General features: G+C 36.0%; 1 protein-coding gene across 3 annotated transcripts in view; it reads left to right on the top strand.

Moving 5' to 3' along the window:
• LOC106669057 (sine oculis-binding protein homolog) overlaps positions 1-21456 on the top strand; it is a 51130-nt gene that overhangs the window by 17514 nt on the left and 12160 nt on the right. For 2 of the 3 annotated variants that reach the window (XM_024226372.1, XM_014398312.2), the window contains exon 2: positions 13327-13471. In XM_024226372.1, the coding sequence (XP_024082140.1) occupies positions 13345-13471 (127 nt within the window). In that variant the 5' untranslated portion in view covers positions 13327-13344. Of the gene's footprint in view, positions 1-4490; positions 4623-13326; positions 13472-21456 lie in introns of those variants that run through there. The other variant, XM_024226371.1, reaches the window with a different exon arrangement.

Below are 21456 nucleotides of genomic sequence, written 5' to 3'. Positions count from 1 at the left end.
CTTGAACTCCGAAACGACCTACGTCTCTTCTGTTCCAACTTTGTTTACCATTACAGTTTTAGCATTAAAATATTTAGTTATAAATAACATAAAGGCGTTTAAGAGGCTGATTGTGTTTGACTCCGTTTGTTCTATATCGGGAGGGACTCACACCTGTTTCAGTTTTTCAATGAAGAAACGGGATTAGGGCCAGGATTTTATTCTATACACGACACCCATTGTAAAATATCACGACTATCAGTCCTGCCTTTTTTTTAAATTACGAGCTCACATTTTCTAGTCGAGAAAACACTAGGTAAATGTTAGGTATATTGAGTTTTTAAGTATATTTGGTTCATTAGGTGTAATCAAGGGGGGAGAGAAAATTAAATGTATATAAATAAAAACTACTTTCAATGGAAAAGAAAAGCTTCCTGGCCTCACCACATCTTGAATATGAGTAATGGTTCATTATACAAGTTTGGAGCTATCCCAACTACACTCAGTTCGCAAATAGACCATTATAGACTAGGAGAATTGGGAAAATTCGGATGTCACCGGATACAAGTTGGCGGACGATGTAGAAACCAACCGGCCGAATTCGATTTCAGCTTCCTTGTATTACTGGTCTAAAATTAAATTACAAAGAAAAAACCTCATTCGAAAGGTAAATATTGAACCGTTATATATAACTGTCAAACAATGACCATGAGCCGAGTTCGGAGATTCAAGCGAGAATGAGCGGACCGATAAGCATCCACTCACATAAACAACAAATATTTATTTATGTTAATTTATCAATTCGACTCTTTCTCATCTTATTGGAATGAACAAATTGCTTGAACCTGATCGTTTTTAACCGGAAATATTTTAGAATTTTCAACATGTGCATTTTAATAAATTTGACTGTATGTCCGTTCTTCAAAATATAAATATAACTTACACAAAAGAAGCATAAATTTGCATTGGTTAAGCGGCAAGCGACATACCAAAAGCGAGAACAGACGGACCTTGAGAAGGTGGAATACCGTGCAACTGTCATCAAATCTTAATTGAATTAATTTTCTACAGAAATAATTTTAATAGTTGAGAGCGTAATTATGTCATGTGGTTTGGATTGTCCTGACCGGTCTTCTACGGTCATCTGAGAGCCAACAACGAGGACAGGAGGACCCAGGTGGGAAAAAATAGTCCAAGCTGCTAAAAACTGTCCATTTACTGAAATATATGAAGGAAAAACTTAAAATAAAGCTAACAGATAAACGGGAATTAGTGAAATGCCAAAAATACAGCGAGAACAGGCAGATCAGGAATGTTGTTGGCACAGACAAATGCTCATTATGAACACGTAACAATTCAGGAAAACAGAAAGTGGAAAATCTTTTAGAAAAGAAATAGCCAAAAACTGACATCATTTTTTACAAGAATAATAAAAGCTAAACCTGAATAAAATCAACAAAACGTCTACAAAAAAATAAATGAATAAAATAAATAAATAAAAATGTGGATATACGGACCAAGGATGGGAATAATAGGCCAAATTTCTAAAACTGTCCATTTATTGAAATATTTAAAGGAACAAATTAAATAATAATCTATTGTATTTCGAGGTCCGATTGGCCAAATAACTTCTTTCAATAAATTAATCTTTTATGTAAGGTATTGGTTGAAATGAAAAAGCTAGTGCCACGAGCGAGATTCGAACCCACGAACTTCAGCTAGATACGCCGCTGCTCTACCACTTGAGCTATGTGACTTAAATAATAATTATTAAATTATTATTTATAGTTATTAAATTAAATGCATAAACAAGAGTCTGTGAAATATCACACGCTCAAATGTTCATCAGTCTTTATTAATACATAACAATTCAGGAAAAAGTGTACAAAATTTTAGAAGAGGCTTGCCAAAAAATGACCTTTTTCTAACAACAAACAGCGAGAGTAGGCGGACCAAGAATGGTAAAAAAATAGCCGTTAAAAACTGTTTTTTTTGCTGAACGATTTAAAGGAAAATATACATAATAGCAAGTGTAGAATAATGTCTGGCAAATACAGCGTGAATAAGCTGACCAGGACCGATTGAAGGCAAACCCAGTTGTTAGGGCAACGATTTGAAATAGTTTATTCTCGAACTGTAGTACAAAAGAATACTGAAATGTTTAGTTATATAATAGTTAAGAAAACAATGATTTTATATAAGGTTTTATGGCTTTAATGATTCTGATTACAAGCATATATACTTTCTGTTTTAAAGAGCTGCAATTAAGTGATTTGAACATTCTTACTGATAGAATAAATAGTTGGCAAAGAGAAGGGTTGCAGAAGTAGCCCTTGGGCAGTCAATTACCCGATAAATTAATGGGGCATAGAACTTAAGCGGGTGTCATGTTACGGAGGCGATCGTAGCAAGGGGGTTCAAAAGAGCCGCCTAGGACTATCTACACAGACATCTCCTGTCCCTCGTGGGAAAGGTTTTGTCGCCGACACTTTCCTATACAAAGGCCTGGGAAAAATGGGGTAAAACGTCGAATCCTGTTGGGTTTTTATACTAGAACCTTTATCAGATTGTCATAAGAGTGGATGTGTTCACACCACGATGAAAATAGCATTGCACCTCAAGAACGAGAGTTAAAAATCCTTGGAATGCAACAGTTTTCAATAATAAAAGACACAGTATTACAAATAGTCTCTTCAGAATCAACAAAACACAATTTCTTAGAACAAATATTATTTTTTTGTATAAAAACCAAGAGAATTGTCACATACATAACATATTGGCATACCGCCGTATCAGATTTATAAAAACCTTTATAAAGTTCTTTTGCATACAATTATAAGATATTTGCGTATTTTATACTTTAATTTCTCAAATCCGTTATATTTCGTGATCTATTGACCAAATTACTTCTTTCAATTAATTAATCTTTTTACGTAAGGTCCACGACATTTGAAAAATGGCAAAAAGGGGGGAAAATTCAAAAGGTTGTAGGTTGTGATGGGGAGTTGGTGTCCGAGTGGATCAAAGACATGATAGCTCAAGTGGTAGATCGGCGGAGTATTGAGCCGAAGGTCGTGGGTTCGAATCCCGCTCGTGACACTGACTTTTTTCATCTCAACCAAGAGCTTACATGTCGCTGAGAATCCAATCCGATTACACGACATTTGAAAATGGGAAAAAAGGGATGGTTCGAACAGTTGTAGGTTGAGATGGAGAGTTGGTGTCCGAGAGGATCGAAGTTACGATAGCACAAGTGGTAGAGCAGAGGCGTATTTAGCGGAAGGTCGTGGGTTCCATTCCCGCTCGTGACACTGACTTTTTTATCTCAAACAAGACCTTACATAGAAATAATAATTAACTTTCACTTGTGTTGAACTTATTTGAATTGGGTAAAACGTTATGGTTTATCTAAACCCAATATATTCAAAATTAAAATATATTTTAGACAACATTTTAATGATGTACGTTCTATTACACTAGACTAGGCTGAATAAACAGTTCATACAATAATACATGGTTACGAAATGTAAAAAGTCATGAAATTAGAAAATGAGAAAAACCTAAATCTGGACGTTTTGCCTCAGTTTTCGATTTTCCAAAGTTATGAACATTTTATTCCTATTATACGTTCTATTAGTCTAGGCTAGGCTGAGTAAGCCGTTTATACCATAAGAAAAGGTTAACAATTGTAAAAAGCCATGAAATTAGAAAATGAGAAAAAGGAATATTTTGGCGTTTTGTCCCTTTTTCCATTTTCCAAAGTTTTGGACATTTTATTCATATTATACGTTTTGTCAGACTAGACTAGGCTCAGTAAACAGTTTATACCATAAGGAACGGTTAACAAATTGTAAAACGTCATGAAATTACAAAATGAGAAATAGACAAATTTGGAGGTTTTCCCCCAATTTGCCATTTTCCAAAGTTATCGATATTTTATTCATATTATATGTTCCGTCCGTCTGGGTTGACCTGAATAAACAGTTTATACCATAAGAAACGATAAACAATAATAAAAATTCATGGTATTAGAAAACGAGAAAAACACAAATCTGGACTTTTTTCCCCAATTCGCGATTTATCATATTATATGTTCTGTTAGTTACTAGGCTGAATAAACAGTATCCAAAATTACCCCTAGATATTTTATTTCTTTTTTCCAAGTGTGTATTCTGCCGTTTACAACAAAAAAATCTATTAATGTTTAGCCTACGTATAGTAAACAGTACAACTTCGGTTTTAGTTTCATTGGGCCTAATCCGCAATTTGTGAAAGTATTTGAAACATTTCTTTAGAACTGTGGACAAATGACACAGTCATATGCCTTTTCAACCTCTATTAGTGCCATCCCAGTACGCTTGTTCAGGTTAAAGTTATGTTCAACAATGTCAGTCACTCTAGCTAATAATGCAACGGTAGAATGATATTGTTGAATATTGTTTATATGAAATGATATTGTTATTTTCTATAAACGTGTTCACTATAATTCTCTCAACGACCTTGCTTATTTATATACGGCAGGAGAGAAATAGGACGATAGCTCCCCTGAAGCGTCAGATCGTTCCCAGGTTTGGGCAATACCTTACCTGTTTACCAGATTACAGGGAAGTGCGCATTGAGAATTATATAATTAATTAATTTAGGTAAGTGTATAAAACCCTTTTCCGAAAATGTTTTTTAAAATTTGTGCATTAATGCCATCAACACCGGGGGATTTTTTGTTTTTTAGCTTGGCTATTATTTTCTACAACTCTTTAGGTGAAGTTAATTTACAGTTATCGTTTTTCAATACAAGATTAAAGTATTTTTTAGTTAATGTTAGAACCTGACGAGTAAATGTTGGAGTGCCAAGATTAGAATTCATTTTGTACGTTTTCAAAATAGAAGGCATGATCATTTAATTTAATCATCAAGACTATAAACATAGCTGTTTATGAACTACGAATTATTATGACTGGAATTATTTAAAAGAATAGGTGGTATGTTTACAGGGAAATATTAAAGCCCTTCAGCAATTCTAAATAGTTTAGTGTCATTAGGAGTGAGTTGAGAAAACATAGTATCCCGTATACTATTTCTATGTAATGATACTAGTTTAGAGACTAAAGTGACGAGATTATTCCGCTTCATCCAAATTTTTCTGCATTTAGAAAAAAACTTTCTTAATAACATTCTTGATTTTTATTAATAATAAAATACTAAGTGGTAGCACGATAAATTGCTTGCCTATATTACCATAAGGTTTGCATTCATAAGCATTTTGAAATCTATTAACTAGCCCATCAGGTTCTTCACGAGGTTATATCGTATGGTTACATATTATATACATATAATATACAACATATTACATATAATATACAAATTTTACTGTCTATTGAAGTTCTGAATGTTTTCCAGTCTGCTGCTTTAAAGTTAAACATTTTTCTTTTGTTTATAATGTTTGATTTACTTGTGATTTTAAATAGTACGGGATTATGGTCAAATGAGAGCGCACAGTTAGATGACGTGGTTTTTTTTTTTTTGTCAAGAGCGAGATCAAGAACCTGGGATGAACATTTAGGCTATCTGGAATGCAAATTGGTTTTTTGGGAGCTACAATATTTACATTATACTCAAGATTATTTGGATATCGTGAGATGCGGTCTGGTGAGACGTAAGTTAAAAAAAATTTCTTTATCGGGCCAACGTTCGATCTTTACTGAGATATCATCTTCAGGGTTCAAAGTGCCTTGTGCCCCAAAGGGGGGCACTCTCAACACAACACCCAGTAATGGCACATCTACACAGAAAACAGAGACTTTGAGACTGAAGATGATCTCAATAAAGATCGAAACGTTGGCACGATAAAGAAAATGTTTTTCTAAAACCTACCTCACACCAGACCGCATCTCACTATCTTCAAATAATCATTAACTAACGGTCACTAAACACTACAAATTTATATTTAAAGGTAGAAAAGTCGGAGACAAGACATCCAGAAATCTACAAACATTCTTTCTTGAAGAAAATCTCAACACGACACACAGTAATGACACATCTACACAGAAAACAAACACTTTGAGCACTGAAAATGACCTCAATAAAGACAGCAACGTATGCACTATAAAGAAAATGTTATTTATTCTAAACCTACGTCACACCAGAACGCATCTCACGATGTTCAAATAATCATTAACCAACAAAGAAAGTGAAATGGATGAAAGCCAAATGGAAGACAAATGGTCTTTTGTTTTGTACCCTTTTGAATAATAAAAAATTACCAATTTTGGCCCAATCCGTATCAAAATGAATATATAAATAAAAATTAAAATTTAATAGCATAAAAATAAATGAAATGTGTTAAATTAATCCTATACCGGTGGACGAAATGGACACATTTTATGGAAAGGTTAATAAATCTGTGCCATTCTGCACAATAGTAATTTGGGGATATAAAAAAAATCAATAAATCACTTTACATTAAAGCACAATCTTTTTGAAAAACAGACCCTCCCCCCGTCCGTCTGCTGCTTTTTAATCTCGTACTCTATATCAAAAAAGCTGTTACAGAAAGCCTTCAAGGACCGGCTTAAATCAAATGGTTATATATAAACGGGCAAATCCCCTGGGTGATTTACCGACAGATAACCTAACCAGGGATAACATACTCGCCGACAGCCGTGGTTATCAATCATGTTAAAAATTGATACGATTAGGGTGAGGGAGCGGGCATAAGGCGGATCCAGTTTTGTCCCGAGCCCTGCGAATTAGAGGACGGCAGCCCTGTAATCATCTCTTTGTTTCTCATGGGCGGGTTATTAACCAGTCGGATTCACGAGATAAGACTCGGGGTACAACCTTAAAAAATATCTTATTATCTTAGAAGTGGACGCCTTAATGTCAGGCATCCATCCTAAAGATTACTTTTCAACTACTATTTTTCCTGTCCGGGCCGAGCCGCCCCTAACAAACGAGGGCGACCGTGGAGAAAAGGAAGTCTTTTTCATCTTTTGTTTCCTTCAGAACGTTTTTCCAGGTGTGAAAAGAAGGGTTTGTTTTCTAGGATTATCACTCAAGCATTATTTCTTCACCATACATCTCACTCCTTATGGATCTTCAAATACAAACGTCTACCCTGGTCCAGAGGGTTTTCAGTTATAAATAACAAAACACTTATATTTTGCAGTATAATGTGCGTTTTTCACCCAAAAAATGTCAAGGTAGAATAAGTCAATATTTGACTAATTATATTTAAAAAGCGACCTACAACACTACCTTGGGGTACAATTCAACTGATTGCTTCAAGATCTTATCAATCGAGTAGCTCAATTCTGTTTGGTCCATCTAAAACCCAAGACTATATTTTGAGGGTAAAGGGACCTAAGAATTTCCCTTGTAGTACACCCACGTTGTTCATTTGTTTGATTGGTTCATCCGATAAATAAGAAATATTTGTTCGGACCTGTAGAAGACTAGATTCCGATCGGAGGCATTAGGTATATCAATAAATAGTCTCGTTTTGTAACTTTTGTAGGTAAAACAAGGAATTTAAAAAACCGCGGTACACCGAAGTTTAGTTCTTGTTAATGATAATGAAAGGAGACTAGGAAATGGGGATTTTATCATTGCAGCTTTCTGGCATATTTTACTTTTCCTAGTTGCTTAGATGACAACAAAGGACTCAAGCCTTCTTTTAAGATTTATTAGCCCTTTTTTATTGCAAATTACGTTTCCTGGGTTTTCTTTTTATCTCCGGTTATGTCTCCTTCAAGCGGTTGCTTCGCATTTAAAGATAATATAGATGGGTGGCTGTTTCTTCTTCCCCATTGCATAATCTGCAAATTGTCATCATGGCATAACCATGCAGCAACCGGTATGTAGTCTTATTATTCCTCTGTGTTTTATATCTTAATCTTGAAGTTATCTTTGTTTCGATAGTATAATAATATAATATTTTGTTACTTTTTGAGATTATGAAAAGGTTAGGGCATGCCACTAAATATCAGGAAAGTATTTTATTTCTTCGTTTGTCATTTGGTATATGTATTTTATTATTGAGTATTTGCTACATTTGAGCTGATTTGAAAGTACATTACTACTTTCTTTTAATAAGGACAGGAACACGAAAATAACACCGCATTTGTGTTAGGATATATTATTTTTGTTAAGTATTTCTTTTGCGGTTTTCATGTCCGATGAATTTCTCTCTCAATAGTAACATTTCTTTTGCCAAGAACTCGTTAGATTTCGGTCTATTTGTATTTATCCTTGATGAGTTGTCAGTATGATCACCGCCATATCCGGAAACGTCTGTTTTCGCAGTTTGTCTTCAGTCAGGCGTGTTCTGCCTGTGTTGTAGTTGTCGGTATGTCTGGTCAATTCAGATGGCTGATGGCCAAGGCAACGACTTCAGTGAGAAAAGACGAACCCAGAAACATTTAGTTTTAGTTAACGTTGATCAACTTCAAGGTAAATAATGAATTAGCCGATGCATGGATAATTAGGTCAACGAATTATTAATGTCCCACGACATTACTGTTTTCGACCGATTCCAAAAATGAAAAATGAGAAAATTGGAAGTATCATTTTATTAAGCCTAAAAGGCCGCAGATTACAATTAATGTTAAAAAATGTAATGAGAGAATCTGACACCATCTAGCCTCCCATAAAACTGGCTTTCTAAGAAAAAAACTTTTGTGCTTACTTTTTGAGATGCTTATTAACAAAGGGCAAGTCTCAAATTTACAAAAATATTAGTTGAAAAATGATTTTTTTAAATTAATTAATTCGAATGAACATTAGATTAGATGGAAGACATGCTGTTGCCTTGTATTTCAGTTTTGACTATTTTCTAAAAATAAGGCTTTTTGCCTTGCATTTTTTTTACGAATCTGCGGAAAACTGGAGTTACTTCATTTCGCAGTTATGCACTTTTGTTCGATTTATCACCCAGAAGGCTAGCCAGGAGGAGGTTTTAACCGACATGAAAAGAAGGCAACCGGCCAAAATTCAGATAAATGTTCTTGCAATTAGTCTCAGCCTCAATGCTTCCCTCAACATCGACTTTTATTTTAATTGCGAGGAAATACGACAATTTCAAGCCTGGGAGGCGTTAATTTAATGCTATTAGATTTTTTGGATGACTAATCTTAATTAGTTATTCATCCCAAGAAGATTGAAAAAGACTGTTTATGATTTGAGTCATTCAATCTATCTACTTCTTTGCCTCCTACGATCACAATCACCGCCTTCCCTCTTTATCAAGTGTTTTGATATTCTCCCAACTTTTCGAAGAGAGATAGCCTTCAATTTGTAAAGCTTTCTAACTAATCTTCGCAAAATTCTGCACTTACGAGTGACTATATCCTGATTTACACCTTGTGAAGCATGGGACTTTGAACACTCCCTTGCAGTACACCACCCATTCCATCCAACTTAATAATCTCGCCTATCACTGGAGAAATAAGAATTTAATTTGCAAAATCATTTGAATTATTATCTTCAAAAAATAGATAAAACGTAAAGCATGGTACACAAAATCCCCCCCCCCCAAATGCTTTCAACTTAACAAAAATAAATAAATCACTAGAAAAATTTGCCTTAAATTTATAGATCAATGTTTTAATTATTTTTTATATTTAATCAATTATTATCTTAATAAAATACATTTTTTCATTTATGATTGAATGATGGAATGTAGTGATTGACTATTGGCCAATGTGAATATGGGGCTGAGGACACGCCCTTGCGATACAACCTGTATTACATCTGCTCAAAGACCTTGGTACAAAAAAAGTTTGATAGTAATTTTGAACACATTTCATTTTGAACACTAAATGAAGAAATTATAGATTTAAATTTAAAATTTGTTTGTAATGTGTAACAAAGATATCAGATTTATTTAGGGTCGCTTTTTTAAGTTTGGCTGTTAGAGGTTGGTAATTAATGGTAGCACAATGCTAGAATTTATGTTTAACTTTCATAATCAGAATAATAATAATAACAGGAATAAGAAAGCCATGTGATTAGACACGATGTAAAATTTAATTTAAAAAACTCATGTCAAACAAAGAATATCGTCTAATTAGAATCATCTGTATAGGTGTTATTTAGGATTTTCAACGTCTTATGTTGCTTTCAATGTCTGACAGCAGATTTACGGTTTCCGTCGTAGGTTGTTAGAGCTAGTTCGAGTATAGTTGCCATCATCTTTGTTGACATGATTAAACTTAGTAGTCAGTATACTTTGGGAAAATTAATAAATAGTATTATAAAACGGGATACAGAATGTAATCTATCAACCCTGTATAAAGAGCACAGGAAAGCACCAGCTATTATTCGCCAGGAAATGGATATCTACGGATGATCTCGTATTCCTGGCTAGGGGTTGAGGCCAGCCGTTTTCCCTAGTGATTTTAATTCCTCCCATCCACTCTAATTACCTTAATTTGGATTTAATTGAGAAGAGAAATGTACACCGGGGCTTTTCCGTGGTTTTCGGAGGGTCGGTCTGGGACGAAGCTCCCTGCGGGCCGGCGTAAAGTCTCGTTTTGGGTCTTGATGTATATCTAAAGAAACCGGATACCTGTGTGCCCTCTTATCTTACACGCTTTTTAGCACCTCCGGCCAAACCCACTATTTATTCTTACTTAGCTAAATATACATTGTGAAATAATATACTCGGGGGTTCTTCTTCGGTGTCACTCTCTTCCCACATGTGCCCCTTACCTGTGGCAACCCTCTTCGCCGTCGGGGGCGAATTTATTTATTTTATTTCGACATTTACTATTCGTATCCGATGGATCGTGTTACACATTTATATGCTAAAGGCTGAGCGAGGGTTTCGAATGTCGGCGAGGTCTGCCGTCATTTACAAATTCATTTATATTCAACGCAATCCCTCCCGCCGCTCTTGTACCATCCTAGTTTATGTTTAATACCTTAAAAAGCTCTGAAAATCGATGTTTCTCATACTAGGTATCAAATTTCACTTTGACACTCGACCTACAATAAACAGGCTGTTTTTTGTCCGAAAAGTATATTGTACAATATAAGAGATCAGGATGTTATTCATATAACACTGGTTTAAATCTAAACAACAAAATACATTTTAAACAAAAAAAGAGACCTCACATTATATTACAGAAATATTCAAGTTATCAGACATCTGATAAAAAAATTGTTGACAGGGGTTGGATCCGGCCAGATGCTATCTTGATTTTATTTCTCGATCTTCCACAAATTCCTTTAGGATCATTCCAGAAACAGCATTCTTATTCTTACTCCATAGTTTGTACTTATAAACAAAACTTTCTCATTTGATTGTTTCTGCCGCTGTGTATTTCATGGTGAGAGATCGGGGTTTGAGCTTGATCAAATCTGATTTTCTCTAATGCTGAATTTTTTTTTATCCGAACGTACTAAAATTTTCAATATGAAAACCTACATGTAAATGACTTTTTAGCTTAACGGTGTTTCATCGGGAGCGTGGTCGACAAGATTATAGGTACATCGTTGGATTGACTGAGCAGACTTAATAGAGAGGATAGGCAGTCATATCAATTGAAAAAGAAATAGATAGATTGATCAATGTACAGAGAGATAGATAGAAATATAAAATTTAAAAGTTAAGGAGAAAAATATATGGACAGAAATAGATAAATAGATGGATAAGAGATAGATAGGTACAATAAATAGATAGATAGAAAGAGAGAAGGTGAGAGGGAGGGAGAGAGAGAGAGAGAGAGAGAGAGAGAATTACAAGTTTGAGTTTGATATTGACATTGTGAAATAGGCAGAAAGGAGGAGAGATGGATAGGTAGATGGAATATAGATAGTTAATTAAACATACGATTATAAAGAAAAATACATAGATACATAATTCAATTGAATTGAATTTATCGTAAGTTGAAAGATAGAGAGATGGTTGGATGAAAAGGAAGGGAAAGGGAGGGAGGAGGAGAGGGAGAAAGAGAGAGAGTGAGAGAGAGAGAGAGAGAGAGAGAGAGAGAGAGAGAGAGAGAGAGAGAGCAGCATATAGCGTTTTTTTTGTTTAACAGAACACCACTAGATCACATTGGTCCGTCTATTCTCGCTGGTTTATGTCTCATACGCGTTTCGGTTTGATTCCATCTTCAATGAGGAACTAATGTAGTAAAATGATCAGCGTAGATTAGTTGAATCCACTCTTAAGCCTACGTACACCACCAATTTAAGACAGCAAGAAAAAACAACAATTATGGTAATTATATTTTTGTGACATCAATAATTTAGTGTGGCACATGTGGCATGTTCTGGTAGAGAGAAACTCTGGCACATTTAGTTGTCAGTTTTGTAAGGTTTTTTCAATAGAAACAATTTAGGAAAAACAAATTAATTGTGATTTAATTCAAAATAAACACCGGTACATGATTCCCAGGAGAAGTTGGTAGGACGGTGTTGTGTAAACAGAACAACCTGCGTAACCGGAGGAGGCAGCTGGCTTTCTCATACAGGTTTGCATTCTTCGTAAAGCCCGATAAGAACGAGATGCCGGACGCAGATAAAGCCCATTCACTGTGAAATGCTTAGCTTCGTCTAATCCTTTGGAGCGATTTCAAGTAGCAAGCCGGTAGCGTTTCTTTCTCGATAAAACGCCCTTCGAAAAGGCGGACTTTATCGTTAGTCACTTGGCAGGCTTAGTGTTTATAAAGAACTTTAGAGAATGTCGGTTTTTTATTTAAACCATACGTTTGAGCTTTACGGATCTGACTGTATGAAGTTTGTTTAATGTAACTTAATTGATCTTACATATTTATCTGTCGAAGAGTTTAATATCACGTTTTTATGCAAAAAAAAAGGTAGCAGCTTTATAAGTATTGTCTAAGTATTTGATTATATATATAATATATAATCAAATAGTTATAATATTATATGTATTATTATATGTATAATTCAATAGACTTTTTTTAAACAAAGAGAGTTTGCATCCTTAGCGTTATCCATACATACTGGAACAACTGATCTAATGAATAAACCATGGGTTGTCTTCAAATTTAAATTTTACATAATTATTTGCTACCTACCTTCACTTTGCACATCTCGTTGGCCGTGTCTCGGTAGAATTCTATATGTCCAGTAGGATTTTTAAATGTTCAGACGTCTGCTGATCGTGGCCCTATGCCAAAATGCCGTTTAACACTTAGCGAGGATGGGCGAAGCCAGAGATGGTAACCTTTCAACCGTATGACACCATCTGAAAAAAAAAGTTCTGTCAACTCGTTTTAAAAACTAACCTCATCATTTAGTATAATATTATCTGGAAACTGTTTCTAAAACTTATGAAATGTAATGTTTTGGTTATTAATTATTTTAATTTGATTTGTCTAGGATTATGCTGAAAGTGCGATGAAAGAGGTGCTGGGCTGGTACGGCTACGACAGGGGAGGAGGGTCGAGTTCTGATACATCTTCCGAACTCGAAGGTACTGCGCCGAGCCAACCCTCGAAGAAAAAAGCAGCACACTTGACCAACGGTAATTAAATTAATCATAAAGTATTTTGATATGATTTAGGTACAAGCATACAAATAAAATTGGTACGCTTCAAGATCGCATCGCTAGAGTGTCCTGAATGTCAGTCTGTCTCATTACGTTCTTTTGGTAGATAAAGGTATGTGGTTTGGTATTGGAAGAAGTAAAGGTAAATACACAGAAAGATAAAGATGCATATATGAAGATTTTTTTGCCTTTGCTTCTTTGGCAATTCTCAGAGAAAATCTGTTTCCCTTTCTGATCAAATTTTTAAGTAGTAGCCCTTAGAAAATCCAAAACTGCATTGTACATTTCCAAATAATTTAATTGCAGTACGGATTTATAATTAAACGGCTTGATCAGATTCAATTCTGTACAGCCTGTCTAACATTTTTGTTCTTTCATTATTATAATTTTTTACTTTTATTATATGTTCCAGGTCTTTTCGCATACTAAACATAGGTCACTCCGTCTTTGCCCTATTTTCTTCAAATATGTTCCACTTATTCCGTGGTTAGACCTGATTTTATTTATTGTAGTGCACTCTTTTTTTTAGACATTGGAAAGTTAAGGAACCATGGCCTCCTGCGGATCGTCGGGTTTATATCCCGGTAAAATTTGCCAGTGGAGTAGGAGTCTAGTTGCTTGTGCCATTGTCATAGACTTCCAATTTCAAACTGCCCAACTAGGATAGGGGATTCTATATTTTGCCCTTTTATCACAGCTTGCCTTGCCATGCTACCCACAAGCTCATTGCCTTGTACTCCTCCAACGGAAGTTGCATTCGACTTGCCGTTCTAATAGCCCATGGCTTATTCCATAATTTTGGAGACGATATAGGAGGAACCTAACTGTAAACTGGAATTTTGAATGCTCTCTATCGAGCGCATTGAATCCGTCAGCATAACCATTTTCTCTTCCCTCAAATTTCCTCCTAATATTTATTTTATTCAGTTTGTATTTTCCAGTCTATTTTGTCTGGACATCATACCAAGCGCATCCTACACCTTCGTCATCATCGGTAAATATCAATAAATGAAGATGAAGAAGAAGGGAGGAAGGGATAGTGGGTAGGAAGAGAGAGGGAGAAAGGGAGAGAGATGGAGAGAGATGGAGAGAGAGAGAGAGAGAGAGAGAGAGAGAGAGAGAGAGAGCATTTCATAAGCAGACAGAATGTACATGGTTAGGAATTGACACAGGCTAACCTAAATTGAAAGAAATGGATGAATGAAAAGGAAGAGAAATGGAAGGAGGAGAAAGAGTGAGAGACCAAACTTGACCAATTTTACACTGCAAATAGTAAAAATAAAAATTGAAATGAAGAGGTATAGAAAGACTGACAAAGACAGTACAAAAATAGATTAAAATTAGACAGAGAAACATACAGTGTAACAATGCATAACCAAACCAATGCAATAACCAATGCACGACCTGAATAATATGTATAGATAAAGAAATAGCTTCTTAAAAAGATAAATAGACAGATTGTGATTTCCTGTAAAGATGAGAAATATAAATTAAGATATTGTGGAAAAAGAGAAATAGTGAATATTAAGATGGATGTAGAGTTAGTTAAACATAAAGATAGCACCAGAGGGGCGTCGGTGGCCTCACGGGTTTAGGTGATGACACGGCGTTCATCACTGTAAGGTAAAGGTTACGGGTTCGAATCCAGCGGCCCTGCATTCGAACCTGACTTACTTATAAATGTTTTTTTTTTTTTTTTTTTTTTCAAAAAACACCGGCACCCCGAGGGTTGATATAACCTCTGCTGATAGAAACCGATTGATAGGTCGTGATTAAAACTTCTCATGAACAAATTTCAACTACATATGGACACGAAGCAAAAAGTAGTAGTTTTTAAAAAGGATTGAACACCACACTCACTCCATCATTTATCATTTCTAAGCAAAAAGATATTCGGAAGGACATCGCCAACAATGAGAAGAAACTCGCATCGGCTATCAATCAGAGAACCTTTTGTTGAAATGCAGACAACACAAGGCCCTGAAGATGATCTCAATAAAGATCGAAACGTTGGCACGATAAAGAAAATGTTTGTCTGAAACCTACATCACACCAGAACGCATCTCACGATTTCTGAATAATCATCGATTAACAGTCACTAATCACCACACAATTCAAACAATATAAATATGTGTAAGATTAACTGATTTGCTATTTTGTTGAGTTTCTGCCTGACAGATATTACATTGTAGGCAGATGTTAAGACTTAATGTAATCTCATTCTAGCCTTGAAAACTTGGCGGCGATAACATTGACATTGATTAAAATTCACCCACCCCTAGGTCTTGATTAACAAAGAATTCAAAAATAGAACACAAGAGCATATTAATGGCGTTACAAGGTTGTTATACAGAGAAAAGTAAACAAAGCAGGTTGGAGTCCAAGATCATGAACGTAATGATTTTTTCGAAAGTTACGTTTATGTTTCTTTTTCGTGCCGAGACTACGGCTCGAGTCTTAAAAAAAGAACTACCTGGTGTGGTTAATACAAGGCATTAATAATATTTTAAAAGGCTCTATAGCTTACAAGCTTGGCGCCATGTCAAAACACGCTACAAGAGATCATTTTTATAAATCCGGCCCAGCGAGAGAGCCAACTGGGATGTAACCCGCGACCATTATCTCGACGGTTAAGACATAGAATTGTTTTCTCCCATGATTTTGTAATAAACAAGGCAGAGATTAAAGCAAAATGTCGGTTGTTGTTGGCAAAATATTCCAGAAGAGAGTAGAAATGGAATTCCATATCCACTTGTATCTATGGGCTGGGTTAATACGTACATTCTAAAAGGGGAAAAGGAATAGAATTTTCAATTAGCCTGAGGTTACATGTCTCCTCCGTTTCTTCCCATTTAATGTACTTCCTATGTAGTATGTTTTTTTCAAGATTGTGTTACAGGCGGGGTTTTAATCGTCCGTCTGATCTATGAATAAAATCTTGCCTGACACTGCCAGACTGCTGAAGACAAATGAGCCATATTACCCCATGACTGTCTCAACTTTGCCGGTTTTTTTTTTCTAATTAGGCAACCCGAAAAAGGCGAGGAATAATGCGTTAATATTAATCCTACGGTAATGAGAATCGATATAACTTGCTACGATGACGTTGTCTTCCTTATTTTATAGACATTATTTTTCATGAAATTTGCTACCTCTTACTGCAAAGTTACGCCCTCTCTAGTTCAAAGCGGGTTTAAAACACGAACTATTTTTATATAAGTTATCTTTTATAATAATAGCTTTATAGCTCAGAATTACTATTTTATTTTGATCCCTTTACCAAAGTACATTGGTTAAATGATATTATTTAAAAACTAGTGAGTACAAGGTTTTATAAATAAGAAAGGTATTTTAGTCGATTAGCGACAGAGATAGAGGGGGGGAGGTTGGTAGAGAGGGAAAGGGAAAGGGAAAGGGAAAGGGAGAGAGTGAGTGAGTGNAGAGAGAGAGAGAGAGAGAGAGAGAGAGAGAGAGAGAAAGGCATAAAGAAAGAAGACGTGAGAGTAATAGTGAGGAATAGAAAGACGTAGAGAAAGTAAGAGAGAAAAGAGAGTGTGGGATAGATAGATAGATAGAGAGGGAGACCGAGAGAGAGAGAGAGAGAGAGAGAGAGAGAGAGAGAGAAAGAGAAAGAGAAAGAGTGAGAGATAGCGATACATAGATGATACAAATGGTGATAGATACCCGTAGATTAATGAGGATTATGGACGGGAAATAAGATAGATAAGATAAAGGGAGAAGAAGTGAGCCAGAGTAGAGGTTAAGGAGGAGGACAAAATTACACACACCTAGAAATTATCTGTGTGTACGAGGTGAAATAATAAACTGTACTTATTGAAAACTCCGTTTTGTCGAGAACGCATTTGGAGCATATATAAGGACGTTTTATTTCCTCTCGAAGTGTGATGTTATAACATTATAACGTTATAACTCGACAAAACGGAGTTTTCAATAAGTACATTTTATTATTTCACCTCGTACACACAGATAATTTCTAGGTGTGTGTAGATTTTTTACTATAGTAATTTTAGTCTCGAGTGAGCCAGATTTCTTTTTGGATGTCTACATTTGGTATTACTACTTCATCAGAGTACAAATTAAGTAAATTCTAAAATAGTCCAATATGTGTATTTTAATAATCTATTAGAGTTGAAAAAGAAAGAACGTAAAAAGAAAACAATACGTATGTATTAATCCCAGGCTCATGTAAACAAAAATCACTTTCTTTCATCGAAATGCTCTCTAGAAGAGTTGGAATATATGGTGTTATTACTCCGCCGAGCAGATCAAATACGAACAGTGTAAAAATAAACTGAAGCGCAGCTGTACGAAGCGGAATTGGCTGAAGAAGTGGAGGCAGAAAAGTCTAATTGCACAAAATGATACCCAGGATCGCCGATATGGACTGGCCGGGCGATAAATAAAAAGGGTAACATTTACGCAGTTGGATAATTACCGAGGAAGGCCGAGGGTTTACGCCTGGTGCACCCTATAATTCCGCCGTAGCTCACCCCGGTAGGCCGTCGGATGGGAGGAGAAAGGATGTAAAAGGGACGCCAGGGAAAGGGGGCGGCTACCCGTCGCGGCTACGAAAGGTGATAATTATTCCTGAAGGATTTACAGTTCCAGTTCCTCGACAAACTACTGTAATTAGACCTGCCGTACGGACCCTGAGAACTTTTCGCTTAATTCCGACCAAGCTTGACAGATACTGACAAAAACAGGATGTAGGGCTTGGATTGCCAGGCATTTTCAGTTCATACAAAGTCATTGATTTTCTTTTTGGTTAACGAAAATGTTATGGAAAAATGTAGGAACATACTCTATTCATCAAAAAGAGATGTTAGCTAAATTTACAAAGAGATATACAATAATTAACTTTGTAAATATAGTGAGGGGGAAGCAAAGATTTTGTTACAAATAAGGACATGAATTGCCAATATTAACATAAACAATCAGTTATCAGCCCAATGAAAATTATGATATTCATTTATTATTGATCTTATGTATTAAGTATCGTGAGCAGAAGGTATCATCTTACGTTTGTCATACTGCTCTATCTCTATTAAAAGCCCGAGGGATTCGGGGAAAAAAACGTCTAAAATCAGACCAAAATCGAACATGTGGGATTTATTAAAAATGTAAAGAAAATTGGTTAAAAAACTAGAGGTTTGAAATAGTTGAAGGTTGGGGGGGGGGGACGTGAAATTCTATCCTGGGAGCCATGTGTTCTCTTCTCCGACTCCACACTTTGGATTTATGGCTATAAATAAAACTGTATAACTTGTTTCCAGGCGGGTCCTTTCAACTTGGTCGGTGTTTATACAGTCACCGGGCCCAGGCTTCGTTTCGGGTTTCCTCCTCGGAGCAAATCCATACAATTAGTTTTCTCTTCCTCTGATGCTCTCTTCTTGGATTTCACGTAAATGGTTCCACCCCCGACTCCGGGACGTCCACTTGTCCCATGGGTGATTCTTTTATTTTTTTTTCGGGAACATCGTAAAAAAACCGTGTCGAGGACGAGGGGGACTCGCCGTGTCAAAACAAGGCAGCCGGCCGTTAAATAAATTCAGGCTTGGAAAAAGATTCACAACCTGTTTTCTTGGCTGATGAAAGATCAAGAAAACAAGAGACAAAACTTACGAATAAAAGTCAAAAGTTAAACTGACAATTACAAATTAATCGGTACTTATTATATTCAAGCTTAGGACCCAGAAAATACTGTCAAATGCAAGATTCGAACTTTACTTGCAAATTCAAATCTACTTCACAAAAGAAAGTCACCTCCGAGTTGAAATTTTGCGGACGAAAAGTCAGAAAAGACTTTAAGGGTACTCACTAACCGTGCTCATCGTGTTAGAGTGTTAAAGTCGATAGGTTTTGTGTTACACGCCACTATCAAGATCTGGGGTCTGCTAATTACTGTACAAATTTGCTTTTGCTTAAACGTTTATAACGTCAGACTTCGGTTTACTTATGAAATGGATTTTGGTATGTGTGTAGCAGATATGTTACTGTGGTTGTGGGAGACCATTAATCTTAGGGGGATTCACGTAAACTGTGCTAACCTAATGCTGTTAATCGTGTTAAGAGTTTTAATTCGGTCAGTTTTGTGACCCTCGACACTAGCAAGACCTGGGGTGTGTGAATTACCTTTGAATTTTACCTTAAACTTATCCAAGCAAAGAATTTTGAAAATAAAAACAACCAAGGTGTCCGAACCTGCGAACCCTGAGTTGAAATTAGGCGGGCGAAAAGTCAGAAAAGTCTATAAGGGTACTCACTGACCGTGCTCATCGTGTTAGAGTGTTAAAGTCGATAGGTTTTGTGTTACTCGCCACTATCAAGGTCTGGGGTCTGCTAATTACTGTACAAGTTTGCTTTTGCTTAAACGTTTTTAACGTCAGACTTCGATTTACTTATGAAATGGATTTTGGTATGTGTGTAGTAGATATGTCACTGTGGTTGTGGGAGACCATTACGCTTATGGGCATTTACGTAAACTGTGCTAATCCAATGCTGTGAAGAGTTTTAAGTCGGTTTTGTGACCCTCGATACTAGTAGCCCTCGGGTGTTTGAATTACTATGCACATTTGCTATTGTGTAAACCTTTTAGATTGCTTATTAAAGAATGGATTTATTTTTTGTGTAGCGATTATTGCTACGACAGGTCAGGGAGACCGTTATGTTTTACTGGGAAACTGTGCTAATCTAGTTAATTGTGCTAAAGTCTGTGTGTGTGTGTGTGTGTGTGTGTGTGTGTGTGTGTGTGTGTTCTGTACACCAGGTTAAAATTCAAATTCATTAAAAAATTTCCAAAAACAAGGAATTTTTACAGAACTCTGCCTTTGAACTTACCCATACCATTTAAAATTTATCATGAACAAATAACTATAAATTTCTTCCAAAACGTATGCATAACTTTTCTGAATTTAAGATTGAAATCTTGAATGGCTGTTCACATATCTTTGTACATGTATTTCTTCTTAAAAGCACAATATTTGCCAAGATAAAATGGTTGCGTGAAAACCATTATGCTTTTTTATTTTTCATAATTTAATTCTCGTCTTAAAAATATAACTAAATTATCGCTGGTTTACATTTTACCTTAATTTATTTGATATATGGCGTTGTAGAGTTTAGATTAGATTTGCAAAGAGATTGAAGAAAGTTTGTTTTTTCCGAAGGTGAAATTGTTACGAGGCTTATAACACGAGCGTACTGTGTGAGGGTATCATGTATCATACCGAAAAAAACCGACATTAGGAATATGTAAATCCTGGTTTCTTGTCACGGTAACGGTCTCGAAACAGGTTTTAAAGAAAGAAGGCTTGGTCAACCATCTGATCGCTAATTAATCACGCAAAGCACGTGTGTGAGTAAGTCTACACCAGAGGGGACACCGCAGCCGGGGTGTACCCTTACCGTTCCATGCCCCCGATACCCCAGTGGTATTACCACCGGTTGAAAAGTTCATTTAACAATTTCCGACTTGTAAAATAGGATCAGACTAAAAATACAAAACGCGCTTTGTGTAAAGCGTTGAACGAAGCCCTTAGCCGGTTTGTACTAATTAGAAAGGCATGGGTTGAAAGGGTTACACGGGGATAAATAAAATATTCGGTGAACCCGTCGACGTGGATTAGGCCTCGGATTTCGTCCGGCTCATTGTGGGCGTGACTATTTTTACCCGTGTTCAGGAGGGAGAGGAAGAGCGTCGGAAGTCACTAGAATAGACGGAGGAAGTCAGGTGACAATATGGCCTACCTGTTCCCCCATTGCTTTATCTGCTTAAAAGCAAAGATCAATTTGCTCAAGTCGATCGGATCGGGTGTCTGTTGATTGGTTCAGGTGCGTTTTCAAACTTTTTCGGAAACTATAACGCACTACATCCTCCGTCGAATGCCTTTGGTCCAGAAATGCAGGCCTGTTCCCAGTCAAATGACTAATCACCTCAATGC

This window comes from Cimex lectularius, unplaced genomic scaffold (genome assembly GCF_000648675.2).
Source record: "Cimex lectularius strain Harlan isolate CLEC.00 unplaced genomic scaffold, Clec_2.1 scaffold171, whole genome shotgun sequence".
NCBI classification, from domain to species: Eukaryota; Metazoa; Arthropoda; class Insecta; order Hemiptera; family Cimicidae; genus Cimex; species Cimex lectularius.
Note: the sequence above shows the minus strand (reverse complement) of the source record. Positions and strands in the feature narration are given on the sequence as shown.